The 15,128-nt window shown below is 37.9% G+C and overlaps 1 protein-coding gene across 1 annotated transcript in view; it reads left to right on the top strand.

Moving 5' to 3' along the window:
• The window catches only part of COL4A3 (collagen type IV alpha 3 chain), a 64,265-nt gene extending 50,268 nt beyond the window's left edge, over positions 1-13,997 (top strand). The window contains exons 40-52 of the mRNA XM_074877673.1: positions 453-551; positions 1,519-1,569; positions 2,569-2,754; positions 3,429-3,559; positions 3,991-4,063; positions 5,366-5,437; positions 5,554-5,673; positions 6,700-6,798; positions 7,366-7,578; positions 8,244-8,421; positions 9,395-9,509; positions 10,816-10,988; positions 11,262-13,997. Coding sequence (XP_074733774.1) covers positions 453-551; positions 1,519-1,569; positions 2,569-2,754; positions 3,429-3,559; positions 3,991-4,063; positions 5,366-5,437; positions 5,554-5,673; positions 6,700-6,798; positions 7,366-7,578; positions 8,244-8,421; positions 9,395-9,509; positions 10,816-10,988; positions 11,262-11,346 — 1,595 coding nt within the window. The 3' untranslated portion in view covers positions 11,347-13,997. The remainder of the gene's footprint in view (positions 1-452; positions 552-1,518; positions 1,570-2,568; positions 2,755-3,428; positions 3,560-3,990; positions 4,064-5,365; positions 5,438-5,553; positions 5,674-6,699; positions 6,799-7,365; positions 7,579-8,243; positions 8,422-9,394; positions 9,510-10,815; positions 10,989-11,261) is intronic.
• Positions 13,998-15,128: the final 1,131 nt, after the last annotated feature.

The following is a 15,128-nucleotide window of genomic DNA, read 5'->3' as shown; positions in this document are numbered from 1 at the left end:
AGCATTGAATGCTCTTATTTTTAGAGATCCTCATCAAAATTGCAATGTTGTGGTTTTGTAGACTTTAATGAACTTACACTGGCTTATCAGCAGACTTAGCAAAGATCAGAATCTACTCCCTGTTTAGAGAAACCTTGAATTTGTAATAAAGTCAGGGAGAGGAACCATGCTGCCTGTGTGGATTCCCACCAGCATGGGTTAAATCAAAGGCAGGGTCCTACAATGTCTTTAAAAGACAGGAAGTTATTGCCTGTGAAAATAGCATTGAAGTCCAGTGAGCTCAGTAAAAATTATATGCTGCTCTTTACAAATGTTTATATACCTACACAGTTAAATCTATCTTTGAAGTAGCTGGACTAATTACATTTTAATAAAGGGGACTCATATCTTCTCCCTTTGAAATGTAAAATAATAGAAGTGAAAATGATATTCTGGTCCATTATAATTCACAGGTGCTGTTGGAGACCCTGGAAAAAATGGACTACTTGGTGAGAGAGGTAACCAAGGTCAGGATGGTATGCCTGGTCCCCCAGGAGTAAAGGGAGAACCAGGTAACACCAATGAAATATTTTCATTCTATTTTACAATTGTTCTTTTTGCTAGTTAAACTGACAGGGATTATTTGGGAAGGAGCTTCTGTGGAGCCAAAGATAAGTTTATAAGTAGAAGGTTTTTCACTTTTAAATAGTTCACAGATTTTTCTATGTAATTGTTGTACATGCTGTCAACAACCCAAATGTACATGTTGCTGCTCTATTATACATGTGACGTGTCATAATATCACCTAAAAATGTTTTTAGTAAAAAGAATTGCTCTTAACAGTTCTTGTGTCTTTAATCTCAAAAAGATGAAAAGAACCAAAATTCTTTTCAAGGAGTCTCCTCTCTTACATGGAAGCAAGATAAAGGAATCATAGTGTTTACTTACATGAACAGTGAAGGTTTCTGTGACTGGGGTCTTGGGTTGTAAAACCTTTCATTTAAATGTCACTCCTGATGTCATCAATGCTCACAGATAGATTTAGTCCTCCACTGAATTCTGACAGAAAGTTTTCATATTTTACAGTGAAAATGCTTCTTTGCATATTAGTATAAAGAGGATACTGAGAAGGCATTCATAGTATTTAGTAAGTTTTTTCATATTAAGTTTGAAGTAGTCACTGTTATTGTATTTTCTTTTTTAGGTATTTGCATTTCTTCTTCTATTTTTCTTAATAACTAACTTATGCAGATTTTACTTCTGTTTCTTTGTCTGAAAAAAGACAAAGCTTATTATTGTAGAATGTACTTCAAATATGATTGATCAGTAAGTTCCTACTATAATAAAAAACTTATAAATTTAATTTGGATTTCTGGATAGAAGAAATGGAAATAATCAAGAAACTATATTTTACATATAACTAAAAATCTATGTTTTGATTCAGTGAATTCCCAAGAAATGTATGAAATATTAGACAACTATGATGTTTTCTAACAATTGTTCAGGACTTTGAGTATAATGTGACCTAATATTTTACAGGAGCACCAGGGAGAGGAATCCCTGGCCTTCGAGGTATTCCTGGTCGTAGAGGTGAGTTGTCTTTTCACAAAGCAAAAGCTGACTTTTTAAATACAGAATCATCATCTTCACCTTTATGTTGCTTCCTGCTTTTGGATGCTTGAAATGGCACAAAGTGTCGGAGGAAATCAAGAGTGGATCTGTGCTTTTGATCTCAATGATTTGGTGCTATCTATTAATTGTCAAGAGTTCTTGCTTGTAAAGTTAAGACTATTGTAAAAGGGAAATAGAGATGGTAACTTCTGTGATTTTGTGAAGGTGGTATACACATTCCAGAGCTTTTGAAATTTGATACATAATTTGATTAACAGAGTATGTTCTAGTGAAAACACATGATGCTGCTGAATACTAAGTATACTGTAAGAAAGCTGCAGTGATGGCATTTTAATTTTGTTCATCTCCCCTTTTACATTGGTGAACAGTTTACTGAGGGGACTCTTTCCATTTCTTAGGTTTTGCACTTTATTTCTAGTACTGGTGGAAGTCCATTGATTTCCTTTACTTAAAAAAAAAAAAAATAAATTCTGTCTTCATATCCTCCATAAATAGATCATGCACTCTGAGACCAACCTTAGAACAATATCCTTTTGGAGTAGTCTCTTACTTTGTTGTACTCATATTGATGCTTTTAGCTGGAATTTAGTTTAAAAGGATTTGTCAGTTCTGATGCTCAGAGAAGCGTTTCTTCTACTTATGCATCAAGAAATATTCCCTGCTCTGGTCTTTCTACCCTCCTCTCAAGTTTATTCCTTTGCATGAGCAATTTGTGAAGTGGCATTTTTTTAAAAAAATGGAAAGAAAAGAGAGTGGTGTGTACACTACTTTGCAGCGAGTCCTGTCTTCTTGCAACTATTTTGCTGTACAGTAGCGAGGTGGCTTTGGGAACTTCTCCATACTTAAAACAAAGGCTGAATTCCACCTTTGTGGTATAGTAAATGCACATATTCTGTGTAGTTACATCATCTTACCACCTTGACAGCTCTCCTCAAAAGTAATGTTTATACTTTCCAGGAATCAAAGGGGACATGGGACTGCCTGGTTTTCCAGGGCCACCAGGTATGAAAGGTCATCACGGTGATCAAGGACCTGTTGGACCTCCTGGCTTACTGGGGTTACCTGGATTTCAAGGCGCAACAGGCATGGCAATTACTGGCCAAAAAGGGAATAGAGGTATTGCTGGTGCAGATGGAAGACCAGGTGTGTTGCTATAACTCCTTTTTATCTGACATGGTACACTAATAATTGAAAGCAGAATTCAGCCTGTCCAGAACTCGAGGTTGAAAGGAGTCTTCCCCCAACAGAGCTTCATAATTAAACAGGTAGTTCCTCTACCAGTTACCATTGCAAACATTGTGATGGTCTATGCAGTGTGATGTAAATTAGAATAACGCTAAGCTTTGCAGTCCACTTGATTGCATTATTTTGGTTTCTTCCCATGCAGTCTGTAGGGCAGCTGAGATCCAGCTTTACAAGAAATGAGATAGCATGAGTGTGTAGACATGGCACTTAGGGACATGGTTTAGTGGTGGACTTGGCAGTGTTAGGTTTATGGTTGAACTCAATCTTAAAGGTCTTTTCCAACCTAAATGATTCTATGAATCCATGATTACAGGCATAACTACAACTGGAGGATATTCTGGAAACTCTAGTGCTGTAGGGTACTGCAAGAGCTCAGCTCTGATCTCAGATTAAGCTAGCAGGCTAGGAAAAATGAGTTGATTTTTTTTAAAATGTGTATATTTTGGGGGGAATCACTGAGGTGGTAAACATGAGCACCATTACAGAGTTGCTGAATGTTGTACTGCGTTGTACGTAATGTGTGTGAAATGCTGTTGGCAGTAGCGTTTACTTATTCTGATGTTTCTGTGCAGGTGCTCCTGGTTTTCCAGGGCCTCCTGGTCTCTCCACTCCCAGCATGAAAGGAAGCAAAGGTTTTAGAGGGGCAGATGGCATACCGGGGCCAACAGGCCCAGCCGGCGACATTGGTCCTCCTGGTCCAAAAGTCAGTGAAAGGAATATTGCTTCTTTCTTACTCCATTGTTAATTTGCTCTTATCATGAAAATAACACCCAGGATAACTTTTAAAAAAACAAACAACAAACCAAAACAAAAAAAACCCCCACATCCTCCCAAAAAAACCTTGTAATGGAGGAAAGATATTAAAATGGATATGAAAAGTAGTTTTTATGGACTTAATTGGACCAAAACGAAATCATTGTGAATTTCTGGCATGTCATTTCCTTGGCTGTTCTGTATTACAGAATGATAGTAACAATGATACAACTATTTCTAACATGCTCACAAATGCAGATAATTCTAGTTGTGGCATATTCTGTTAACATACTGCCTTAAATATTCTGCATAAAAAGGAAAAGTACTTTATAGCATGCAGGTGCTGCTTCGTGTTTATTATTGGTGTTACCTGATTTGCAGGGAATAGAAGGTCGATCAGGTTATCCTGGTGCTAGAGGGGACCCTGGATTTCTTGGATTCCCAGGTGTAAAAGGTACTCATATATTTATTACATACACTTCTGTGGGCCAAATACAACCATTTACATGTTGCATTATAATAGTATTTGTGTAATAGAGACTTGAGGTTCTTCCATCAAGGGCAGGGTGTAGGTCAGCTATAAATGGAAGTGTTCACTAAGAGAGCGTTTTCTTTGAGTTAGATGTTATGAGTATGTTCAAACTGATGTTAAACTGAGGAAGGGCTGAAACTTCAATGACCTCCATTCCAGGCAAATTCAAAACGAATTTGTCCTTAGTGACTAATAATGTATAAGGACTTTGGGACTGAGTCTGCTAATTAGAAGTGCCACACCACTGCTAGATGACATGACTTCTTGGCAACCTCTTAGCTGTAGAACTCAAGAGCATTTAATCATAATTACAACACAGAGCACTGGGTCCTCTGTTTGCTGTAAGAATAGTCCCAATTATAACCTAATTTACCAGCTTATCAGCAGACAAACTGTTAGATATATTGGATTCATTAATTTCATATTCCTGAGGGTTAGTTGGATCAGTAGCTGGCTAAAAATTAATTTAGATATATTTCTAGTGATTTAAATCTGATATGGGTTTGCATTAGTCCAGTATTCTCATTTTTCAGCTGCATGATTTACAGTGATACAAAAATGTCATTAACTGTTTAACCTACTGGTTTGTGTTCCATGGTAATTATTGTGTGTTTTAAATTTGTTCTAATTTGAAAAGTCACCATACAGACAATAATTATACTTAAGCAAAAAGCTCTCATTTCATGGAAGAGGCAGTCAAATCTCCTGACTTGATGATAACAATTTTTTTTTTTATTTCCAGCAGAGCTGTGGAGAGTAATCTGAATGTAACCTCATATTTTGCACAGTGAAAATAATTGTTTATTAAGTTCCAAATGCTTGAAAAACTATACAACCCTCCTAAGAGCCATCAGCATAACTGATAGTAGGATTTAAAGGGAGTTGAACTGCATAGCATCACTGAAGGCAGCACTTGACCTGCAAACTCAGTGACAAAAAGATAAAAACGACATAGTCTAAAATTGAGATTTTAAACTCAGTTTATGGGACCAGCCATTTTATGAAGATAGGCATGGAAACATCTTCTTATAAACTAGTGCACTTGGCCAATAAATTATACAGTAACAGCAGAGATGTAGAAGTCCACTGTTGCATTTGAGATGAGTCTACAGGCTGTGTTACTCTTTGGGAAGGTTGCAGGACTCTTAAATAAGCCTCTGAAACTTTGACAGTTGTTTTGACAATTTAAACTAGACAGATGTGTCTTCAATCTTCTTTTTTTAGGAGAAAAGGGTAATCAAGGACCCCCTGGACCACAAGGTGCAGAAGGGCCAAGGGGACCAAAGGGCCAGCATGGTAACCAACCCTTCTCATAGCAGCTGACTTAAGTTGATTTATTTTGTTTTGTTTTGTAGTTTGTTTGCTTTCTTTTAATATAAAGCAATAGCTCTTCATTATATTTTTGCTGTTAGGTCCACCTGGAGTCGCTGGGAGAATATTCTCTGTCCCAGGAAGCAAGGGCCCTCCTGGACTGCCAGGAATCCCAGGAACACCAGGTGATCAAGGCATTCAAGGGATTCCTGGACTACAAGGTTGTTTATATTTTTATCTGTGTGTGTGTGCTGCTTAGTGAAACATTTTGGTTTGGTGGGAAAACATGCTTCTGGATAGAAAATTGATGTGTCTTTAAAAATACCTCTCCATATTTAAAAATAGCTCTTTGTACCTTGTTAACAACCTTGTATTTATAACCGGTCCCATTTCACGTACCTTCCACCCTCGCAATCAGTGAGTGAGTAAGTTTCTCTCTCAGCATAAGCCTAAACAGAATAATGGAATAAAAAGTAAACTTGGATCAAAACATTCACCATTTTCAACAACCAGAACCATACTCAGCATGTTTGTCATTTTATGGGCGAAATTACCACACATAGATGTGCTACGAAGTGATTGTCATAGTCTGGGGGTGGGAGGGGAAAGGAGAGGCTGGCTACTTCTCCATTGGCACTAGAAGTGAAGCCTGTCATGGCTGTGAGGAATGGGGAAGCAAGGAGCAGGCAGGATGAGGTGGATGTGCAATGGGTACTTGGCCACCCTTCTCAATACCACAGCTTTTCACCCCAAGAAGGGAGCTCCTCGGTGGGCAGGCTTGCCAGAAGGCATGCCCCACTCAGGAATGACAGTTGCCTCCAGCATATCAAGGCAGGCACGAAAGAATTGTTCTTTTATACTTTCCTTAAAGTTGTTTTACAAAGGAGCTGCATTATTTATAGAATTACAAACTGTGACCAAGATGATTATGGCCTGTTACTATATTTTTAAATATTTCTATTGTATGACACATGCTAAAAGAAAAAGCTATTTGCTTTGGTTTCTGTAAACATTTCTTATGGAAATAATATTTTTCTGCAATACATTCACTATTTCCTTGTAATCTTCCTGATAGGAAATACAGTAACACTACAGACAGTCTCAAAACTTCGTAATTTCATGCTGATGTTTTTATTCTAATGCAGCTGCATTTACTTGGGGATTTTAACTTTTATTCATTAACAGTTATTAAAATCTAGAATAACTAGTGCTATATGATTCTCATTTTTTTCTTGATTACAATTTAGGACTTAAAGGAGTAAAAGGTCTACCAGGAAGTTTTGGTCATCCAGGTCAACCAGGACTGCCTGGTCCAAAAGGAGACAGGGGATTTCCAGGACAAAGAGGTACAGGAAAGCAGACATCTCTGACTGCTACTACTGAATTTACAGATAAACTGTATTCCTGATTTCTGTAGATGCTTCCTCTTGCATGTATTGAAATTCTGTAACATTTACAGTAGCTTTAGGGCCACAAGCACATGTAAGCACATTCTTAGCTTTTAACAGATGCATGTTCACAACTGAAATAATAATTTACAAAAATATGCTTTGACTGTGCTCCTCTGTTATTAATCACATTTATTTATCCACTTAAAATCCCTAGGTATCAGTGTGGCTTTTTATGACATCAAAATGTAACTAAATATTTTTTAGTCACCATAAAATGTTTTTACAACTTTTTTAGTAAAAATGGCCATGTTTCTTTAAAATACCTCACTATTCCATGAAACTATGAAATGTAAAGCTACCTGAGCTAGGTCTGAAGGAACTGATACATCTAGCAACAAATACCACCAATTTCAAGTTGTATCTTCTTACTGATAAATGTTTTCAAGTGGTTCCACTAATTTAAATGAAGAAAAAATTCAAACAGTTATAACATTTACAGTCATATTTCTTTCCCCTCCACAGGACAACCTGGACTGATTGGTTTTCCAGGTCTACAGGGGTTACCTGGATTACCAGGTACTATCATTGCTGGTCCAACAAGAAGAGGTTTTATCTTTACCCGGCATAGTCAGTCAACAAAGATTCCTTCATGCCCATATGGGACATCACAGATCTATGTTGGCTATTCACTGCTTTTTGTACAAGGAAATGAACGAGCACATGGACAAGATCTCGGTACTGTATTGGTAAAAATTTTCAGATTGTTTTCTTTAAGAGTTCAGTAATGCTAAATTGTCATTTAAACCAAACTCATAGTAAGTCTCTGAGATGAACATTGGTTTCAACCATCAGTCTCCAGAGCGGTCTGCTGCTCGGAGTCAACTCAGGAATCATGGCTTGAAAGACACCTTTCTTTCCTGCACTCCTGTATTCCCTTTTTGCTATCCGTAGACATTTTTGAGGAGGAATTCAGTTACTTATGGATGGATCAACATCTAAATAACATATAAATGTTCACAACATCTGCACAGGGCTGACGGTAATAACACAGGATCTGAGAGAGAATCTTGTGGTTTTGGAAACCAAATGGGGTGCTTTAGGGTGTCAAAAATGGCACCAGAAGCTTTTGTTTAAGCAGCTGATTTTGTTCTGTGCGCTGTGTCACGAAGATACTATTTTAACAGATTTTGTTCTTAGCCCTTATTTTTTATGTATATATTTTTATATATAACATAAGCATTTTGCTCTTTAATAATTCCACTGTACAGACCCTTCTCCCTTTATAGTTACCAACTGTTTTAATTCTCACTATAGTAGATTGGATGCCATCATGTGTCTCTTCTGTTTGCTGCACTAAATGTAATCTATTTGTCACAAACCTCTTCTCTCTTGTCTTTTAGGAACAGCTGGTAGCTGCTTGCAGAGGTTTACCACCATGCCATTCTTATTCTGTAACACCAATGACATTTGTAGTTTTGCTTCTCGCAATGACTATTCATACTGGCTGTCAACTGCAGCGGTAATGCCAGTAGACATGGCACCAATTTCTGGAAGGGCACTAGAGCCCCATATAAGCAGGTAAGAGTATAAGAATTTTAGCTCTTCTCGCCTGAAACTACAATGACATTATAAATTGTTTTGAACGGCAAATCTTAGGCAAAGACCAGCCCATCTCAGCCAGTACAAGCACTGGTTTTAACCACCTGATTTTTGATTACTCACCTGAATATGTCAGATACTCAGTGATACTCTAAGAAAAGTTAGATTAAAGCTAGGGTCCCCCTACAGGGCTTAATCTGCATAGCTGACATGAGAAGATGGTACCCAGTCCTACTGATTGCAGTGATATTTTTAAAAAAATCTGTTATGTATATTGGAAGCAGACTAAAAAGAAATAAAGACAGCTTCATTATTTGGAATAGAGTATAAATGAAGTTCAGCATTCAATGACATGTGATACATTTACTGTAATTGGTGAAGAACATTGCAAGTTGGGGCTGAAGGTTCTCTGCTAGGAAACACCCTTGTGAAAACATGGCCCTTTCTAGTTGCTTTAGAACAGCTGAGAAGGACGAAGAGCATCTTAAGAGGAAAAGCTCTAAAAGCATGAAAGACCATGACTAGCAAAATCAAAGATGGGAAGGCAAGCTTTGCACTCTGTCTTCTAGCCTGCCCTACCCCTGTTGTTGCCTGTCTAGTAGCTCAGCTTCATAGTTTCTTCATTTAGGAAATAAAGATTACTTTTTCTAATCTTGGCAAATAAAGGTACACAACTTTGATCAAAACCATAACAACATAAAGTAATGAACATATGAAGGTAAAATTTAGCTTGTTACTTCAGTAAAGGCAAGATTAGGAAGCTCAAATGTTCTGGGACTAATTCCCACCTCATACTAATTTTTGTCTGGTGTGACAGACAATAAAACCTGTGTGAATTATAACATTTATAGTAAGCCCTGCCATTAGGTAGCTACTATCCTAGAAGATACAATTTTGGTCTGCTTTCATGTTTTCCCTCATATCTGCACTGAATGCATGTGTCTTCTTACAGGTGTGTTGTCTGTGAAGGAGCTGCAATGGTAATAGCAGTTCACAGCCAAACAACTATAGTTCCTGCATGTCCAGAAGGCTGGATATCTCTCTGGAAGGGTTTTTCATTTGTTATGGTAAGGATGTAAAGACTTGAATTATTAACTTCATGGCCTCTCAGTTTCATTGGCATTTTCATCTGCTCGTAGCTCATTTGTTTCTTAATAATTAAGTTTTTTTATTTTCCTTTGCCAAGAAATAGACAATAACTCTATTAATTCTTATTGAGTGCCAGAAGCATAGGAACAACTGTTCTGATCTGTCCTCAAAAACAGGTGTCAGGAGGAAAAGGGGGAAAAGATGAAAGAAGAACCATAAGATTTTAGTCTGACAGAAATCACTGAGTGCTCTCATTTTCATGTGTCATGCTAAGATCTAGGAAACAGGTTTGGGGAGTGGAATGGTTAAACCAGTCCTGAACCCAAATACACAGAAATAACTGACCCACTTCCATGCCAGGCAGTTCTTTTATACATCAGATCTTGGGGCTGAACTCCACAGAAAGCTAAAATCAAAACAAATGCAGAACACTGTGTACAAAAGACTGCTTCAGCAATTTTGACACCATAATGAGATACGAGTGAAGAAAGCTCATAATGTGACTGCAAACTGAGAACTGATCATAGGAATAAGGGTGCAGGTGTATCTATACTAGGGGACGTAGCACTTCATCTTTGTTATCCATGCCTGTGCAATGTCATGGGAATGCCAGCAAATGAGGGTAAAAGACAAATTAAAGACCCCTTTTTTTTTTTTGCATGATGTAAAAGTCCTTTTAAGTCTAGTGTGAAATTTGTTTCTCCTGGGATTTGGCCCTGAGCAGTAGTAGTAATAATAATCTTGGAAAAGAATGAGATAATTTTTGCAGCATCTGGTTAAAATCATTTGCTTGTTTCCAACATCAGCCAATTTATATTTTCTAGCCAATTTTCTACTGTCATAAATTATTTTAGAGCTATTTCTACATGCTTTAACCAACGTCAGAGAAGGAAAATGCCTTTGTTTTTTGTGTTTGGAGACACAATCAATGCAACAGAAGAACACACACAAAAAGGGGATTTGGCTTATTTGGTTACTGTAGTCCTCAACTGGACAGAAGCCGTCTACTTCCTAGTCTTCGTACTGGCTACAGTTTCATGCCTTTTCATGGAGCAGAAAAAGGCCTTTGCAGAGACTTAAGAAATGCCATAACTGTGCTTGAATTTTTGTAAGGCTTCTGTGCTTTGTTACAAATTTGATAGAACTAATCTGTGTTCATTTTGTTTTGTCCAAGATACACCACAGAACATATAGTATGTTTTAGAAAGAGATTTTTTTTTTTGCCTGCAGTTTACTAAAAGCTGATGGACAAGTTCTCATAAAAAAATGTATTGGTGGTTACAGTATACAAGTGCCGGCTCAGAAGCTTCTGGTCAAGCATTGGCATCTCCTGGATCTTGTCTGGAAGAATTTCGAGCTATCCCATTCATAGAGTGCCACGGCAGGGGGACGTGCAACTACTACACAAATTCCTACAGTTTCTGGTTGGCATCATTAAATCCAAGAAGAATGTTCAGGTAAACTGTACTTCCCTGCATCCCTACGCACATCACATCCATGCTGCAAGTGCCCAAGGAGACAATAACTGCCTGCATAACATGTGGGGGCTCCCCTAGTAATTCCCATCAGTTTAGACATCCCCCTTTGCTAGGATTAGGGTCATTCTGTAGCTCAGAGATGCCTTAAGTGAGCCAAGGATTTCAATGTTGTCAGTAATTCCATACCCAAAGTTTCATCATCTCTCCCTGTTTTTTAAAGAAAAAAGTAAATGTATGTTTTCCTTGTTTTAGGAAACCTCTACCACAGACTTTGAAAGCAGGAGAACTAGAAAATATCATCAGCCGTTGTCAGGTGTGCATGAAGAGACCAGCCTAAACAGTGGCCACTGTTGTTGGAACATGAAACACTGCTTTTATTACAAAGAATTGCCTAACTCTGAAGAACTGTAATTTATTAAAAGTCCAACTGCATCTGGAAAGAAAATTGTAAATTGCCAGTGCAGCACTGTGGTGAGGTAGGGCAGCAGTTTGACTTTTGTCTTTGGCAAATGACAAAGCACTTTGTTGGAGAAAGCTTGTAATGGCAGTCTGCAGGGGCTTCTGCTGAACTGTGTCATTTCTGAGCTGCATCTTCATGATAAAACTGTGGCATTGCCAGATCTCTAACAAAAGATGTTAATGCTGCCTTGTGTCATGTGCTTTTCAAACCGCACGACAAACTAAATGCTCTAATACCAGCTTACATATGCTCAGTGTTCAAAGTGGATATAATTTAAGATGAAAATCTGGCACTTACAAGAGATAGGGTTCAGTAGGAGATATTTTCAGTGCACTTTTAAATACATAATGATTCATTTAGGGTTGTTTTGTTTTGGTTTTCTTGTCTAATAAACAAGTATCTCCCCACTTACCTCACCCTTCCTCTGGCTGGCAAACAGCAATACAGTCTTTTTTTGTATCACTGCAATAATAATGGTTCTTGACTAGCCAGAAAGGGAGCTAAGCCATGCACTGGGCAGACAGTACAGTGGTGATGTGCACTAGCTGTGTTCTCCAGAGTGACGATGGCTAAGGGCTGACTAATTGAAAGTGTTGGAAAGTTTTCATTAGATTCCATGGCTTTTGACACAGATCATGAGATCTTTTAAATTCTTCAAAAGTTGACAGTATTTGGCCTCTATTATTATTCACATGCTTTTGTCTCTACTGAAGAACAACTATTTACTATATCGTAATTTGGGATTCTGATGGAATTAACAATTACCGTATGGCTCAAGGGCTCCCATGGCATTATCAGGTTATCACACACCCATCAGGATGTGATCTCTATTTTATTTTTAACAGACACAAAAAATATAATATTTGCATTTTATAATATTCCATATTTAAATATATATCACAAATTATATTCTGTATTTAAATATTTATCACACATTTCTGCAAATGAAACCATTTATTCCATCCAGTTAAATGTACACATCCAAAATTTTTTTAAAAGACTGATACTCAAATTGTTCCATCTAAGCACTGACTTAGAGAATCCGACTGTAAATGAACATAAATACTTGAAAAGCACTTTCATTTACTCATATAACTTATATAAAATTGTAGCTCTGAGGTTTGTTTTTTTAATATTTATAACATTGCACTTGCAAAGCTATTTAAAATTGTAATGTTAACATTTAAAATGTTAATATTTTTTAATACTTGCACAATCTATCAGAATTCCAGTATTTAGTGTTATAGCAGAAGCTTCATTCATCTGAATAGTTCTGTATATGCATCATTTTAAATGTAGCATTTTAAATCTAGCAATTCATTGAAATAACCAAGATTTCTCATTTAGATGTTTTTTAAGCCAGTGAAATTTTATATTGTTTCTGTTAAAATACTTGCATTGTGTTTGTCTGACTGTTTGAATTTTCAGTGTTAACCTAACTAAGAAAAAGTTTCGTCTGTGTTTCATGCCAGTATCTTCTGATGGATTTAACGTGAAGATACCATTTACATGAACTGAATGGATATTTTAAAATTATTGTTTGCTTGAACAGTCATAGTACTTCTGTTTGCAAGGTATAATTGTGAATTTGCAGGTTTTTATGAAGAATCTCTATGCAGATGCACTACTGATAAGAAGGTATTAATGTCAAGTTAATAGTCTTCCATTTGAACCAGATTTGGGCTTGAGGGTGTTTTCCTTAAAACAATCACATACTAGATTTTTCCATAAACTCTGAAGTTTGCTTTGAATACTCAAAGATAAAAGTCCACACCCATTGCTTGTTAGGTTGTTGGGGTTTTGGTGAGTTTTTCTATTAAGGCTCATTACAGTCACCCAGAGGCACTGTATACAGTATACAATTGATGACTGTGGAGACCCTCATCTAAAACTTGCTAGCAAAATGCAGAATGTAAGTACCTGAGGGTTGAAGTCTCTGGAAATGGTCAGTAGAGGATAATGTGTAAGGAGAAGGGAATGGATTGGGTTTAAAGTCCAAAGGTAAGTTACAAAGAGTTATGTCTCATAGTATAGCACAAAACTGGAAGTTATGCCTTGTTCCCAGTTTTGGATTCTGCTGCTTACTTTTTGTGTGACCTTCAACAAGTTACTAAAGAAAGATTTTCATAAATAGCTTTAGATTTTGAGTGCTCAAACTCAGTCTTTCTTTCAAAAGCATGAAACACAACTGCAGGGACACATATGTTCATCAAGCCCAGCATAATACAAGCTGGACACTGAAAATCAAAGAAAACCTTGAAATAAGTTGATCTTAACTTCTCTCTGCAGATGCAGATCATTTTACTTCCCTACTGCTAATGATTGTTGTGAGGATTAGTTAACTCATGTCTGTAAACGCTTTGAGAGCCTTAACTGGAAAGTGCTGACGAGGTGCAAGGTGTTAATATATTGTACTGAAAGAATGGAAGGATGAGAAATCAGAAATAATGATCAAACAATGGGGGGGGCGGGGAGGAAAGCAAACCTTCTGCTAAATACAGCCAAATAAAAATATTTTGACTAAATAAAAGACCCATTTCACCTGTTTTTTTTGTTCTTCCCAGTGCTAATGATCGTTTCCACTACCTATGCGTAATATTATTTATCATAAACCCCTCAGTCATCTGATTAAAAGACAGTAGGTGGAGTTTGCCCTCAAAGACACCTGCTCTCTCCTACTTGGACTCCACTAGAAGTCTGGCCCTTCGGTGTAGATACCCAAGCTGGATGTCTGTATGCTGTCTTTCTTCCTAGACATATTTCTGCATAGGATACTGTGGTGGGCTGGTGACAGTGGTTCTGATCTGGAACAACTGAGCCATGTTCTTCTCTTCTACTGCATTCATTCATATTTTATGCTGTATTCATATGCATGAAGCACAGGGGGGTGGCAAGGTGCTGTTGACAGAGATTGTATGAGAAAAAGGGTGGTGATTACACTGAGGAAAAACTAGGAAGATGAGGAAGGCTGGCTGATGGGCCCCTGAGTGCACCAGGAGCCCCAGCATGCCCTGCCCCTTTTTCACCCTCGCTACACAGGTCCAGGTGCTGCATCCAAGCTCCAGCCTGGGCTTTGCCTGAGCTCTGCTGCAGGTAGGCTTGTGCCCAGCCCTCTCCCCTGCTGCTCCCAACTTCTTCACTTGTCTTTGACCTGGGCTCTGACTTGTCACCTTGCATTTGCCTGATGGTTGCTGGATGGTCAACAGAACCTTTTAATGTCACCAGCCCAGCTCTGTGTGGCTGTGCCCAGTATGGTGGGACTGTGCCCTTGTTGGAGAGATCACTGCCCAGCCTTGGCTGGGGTTGTCTTACTCTGTGGAAGGAAGCCACTCTTGCAGCTTGCTGACAAGCACTCACAACTTGCCTACGGAACCACTGTAACTCTGGGTTCAAGAACGGAAAAGCGTGGCCACCAAGGAAGCCAAAACTTGCAAAAACTATAAAAGAGTAGGACTTGTAGTGTTTCTTCAGACAGAAGACAGTACCCAGAGGTACTGTGTGAGTGCACACAGACAAACAAGCAGATTGTGTGCAGCAGAAAGGGCACACCGAAAATAATCGTCAAGACTTCAGTGTGAAAATAAGGAAGACATATCTGAAAATCAAGCTGATAGAGCAATGTTGTATGCAACATTCTTAAGGATGGCCCTTTAAATCAC

The sequence above is a fragment of the Strix uralensis genome, chromosome 9 (genome assembly GCF_047716275.1).
Source record: "Strix uralensis isolate ZFMK-TIS-50842 chromosome 9, bStrUra1, whole genome shotgun sequence".
Classification (NCBI taxonomy): Eukaryota; Metazoa; Chordata; class Aves; order Strigiformes; family Strigidae; genus Strix; species Strix uralensis.
This window is presented reverse-complemented; position numbering and strand designations above follow the sequence as displayed.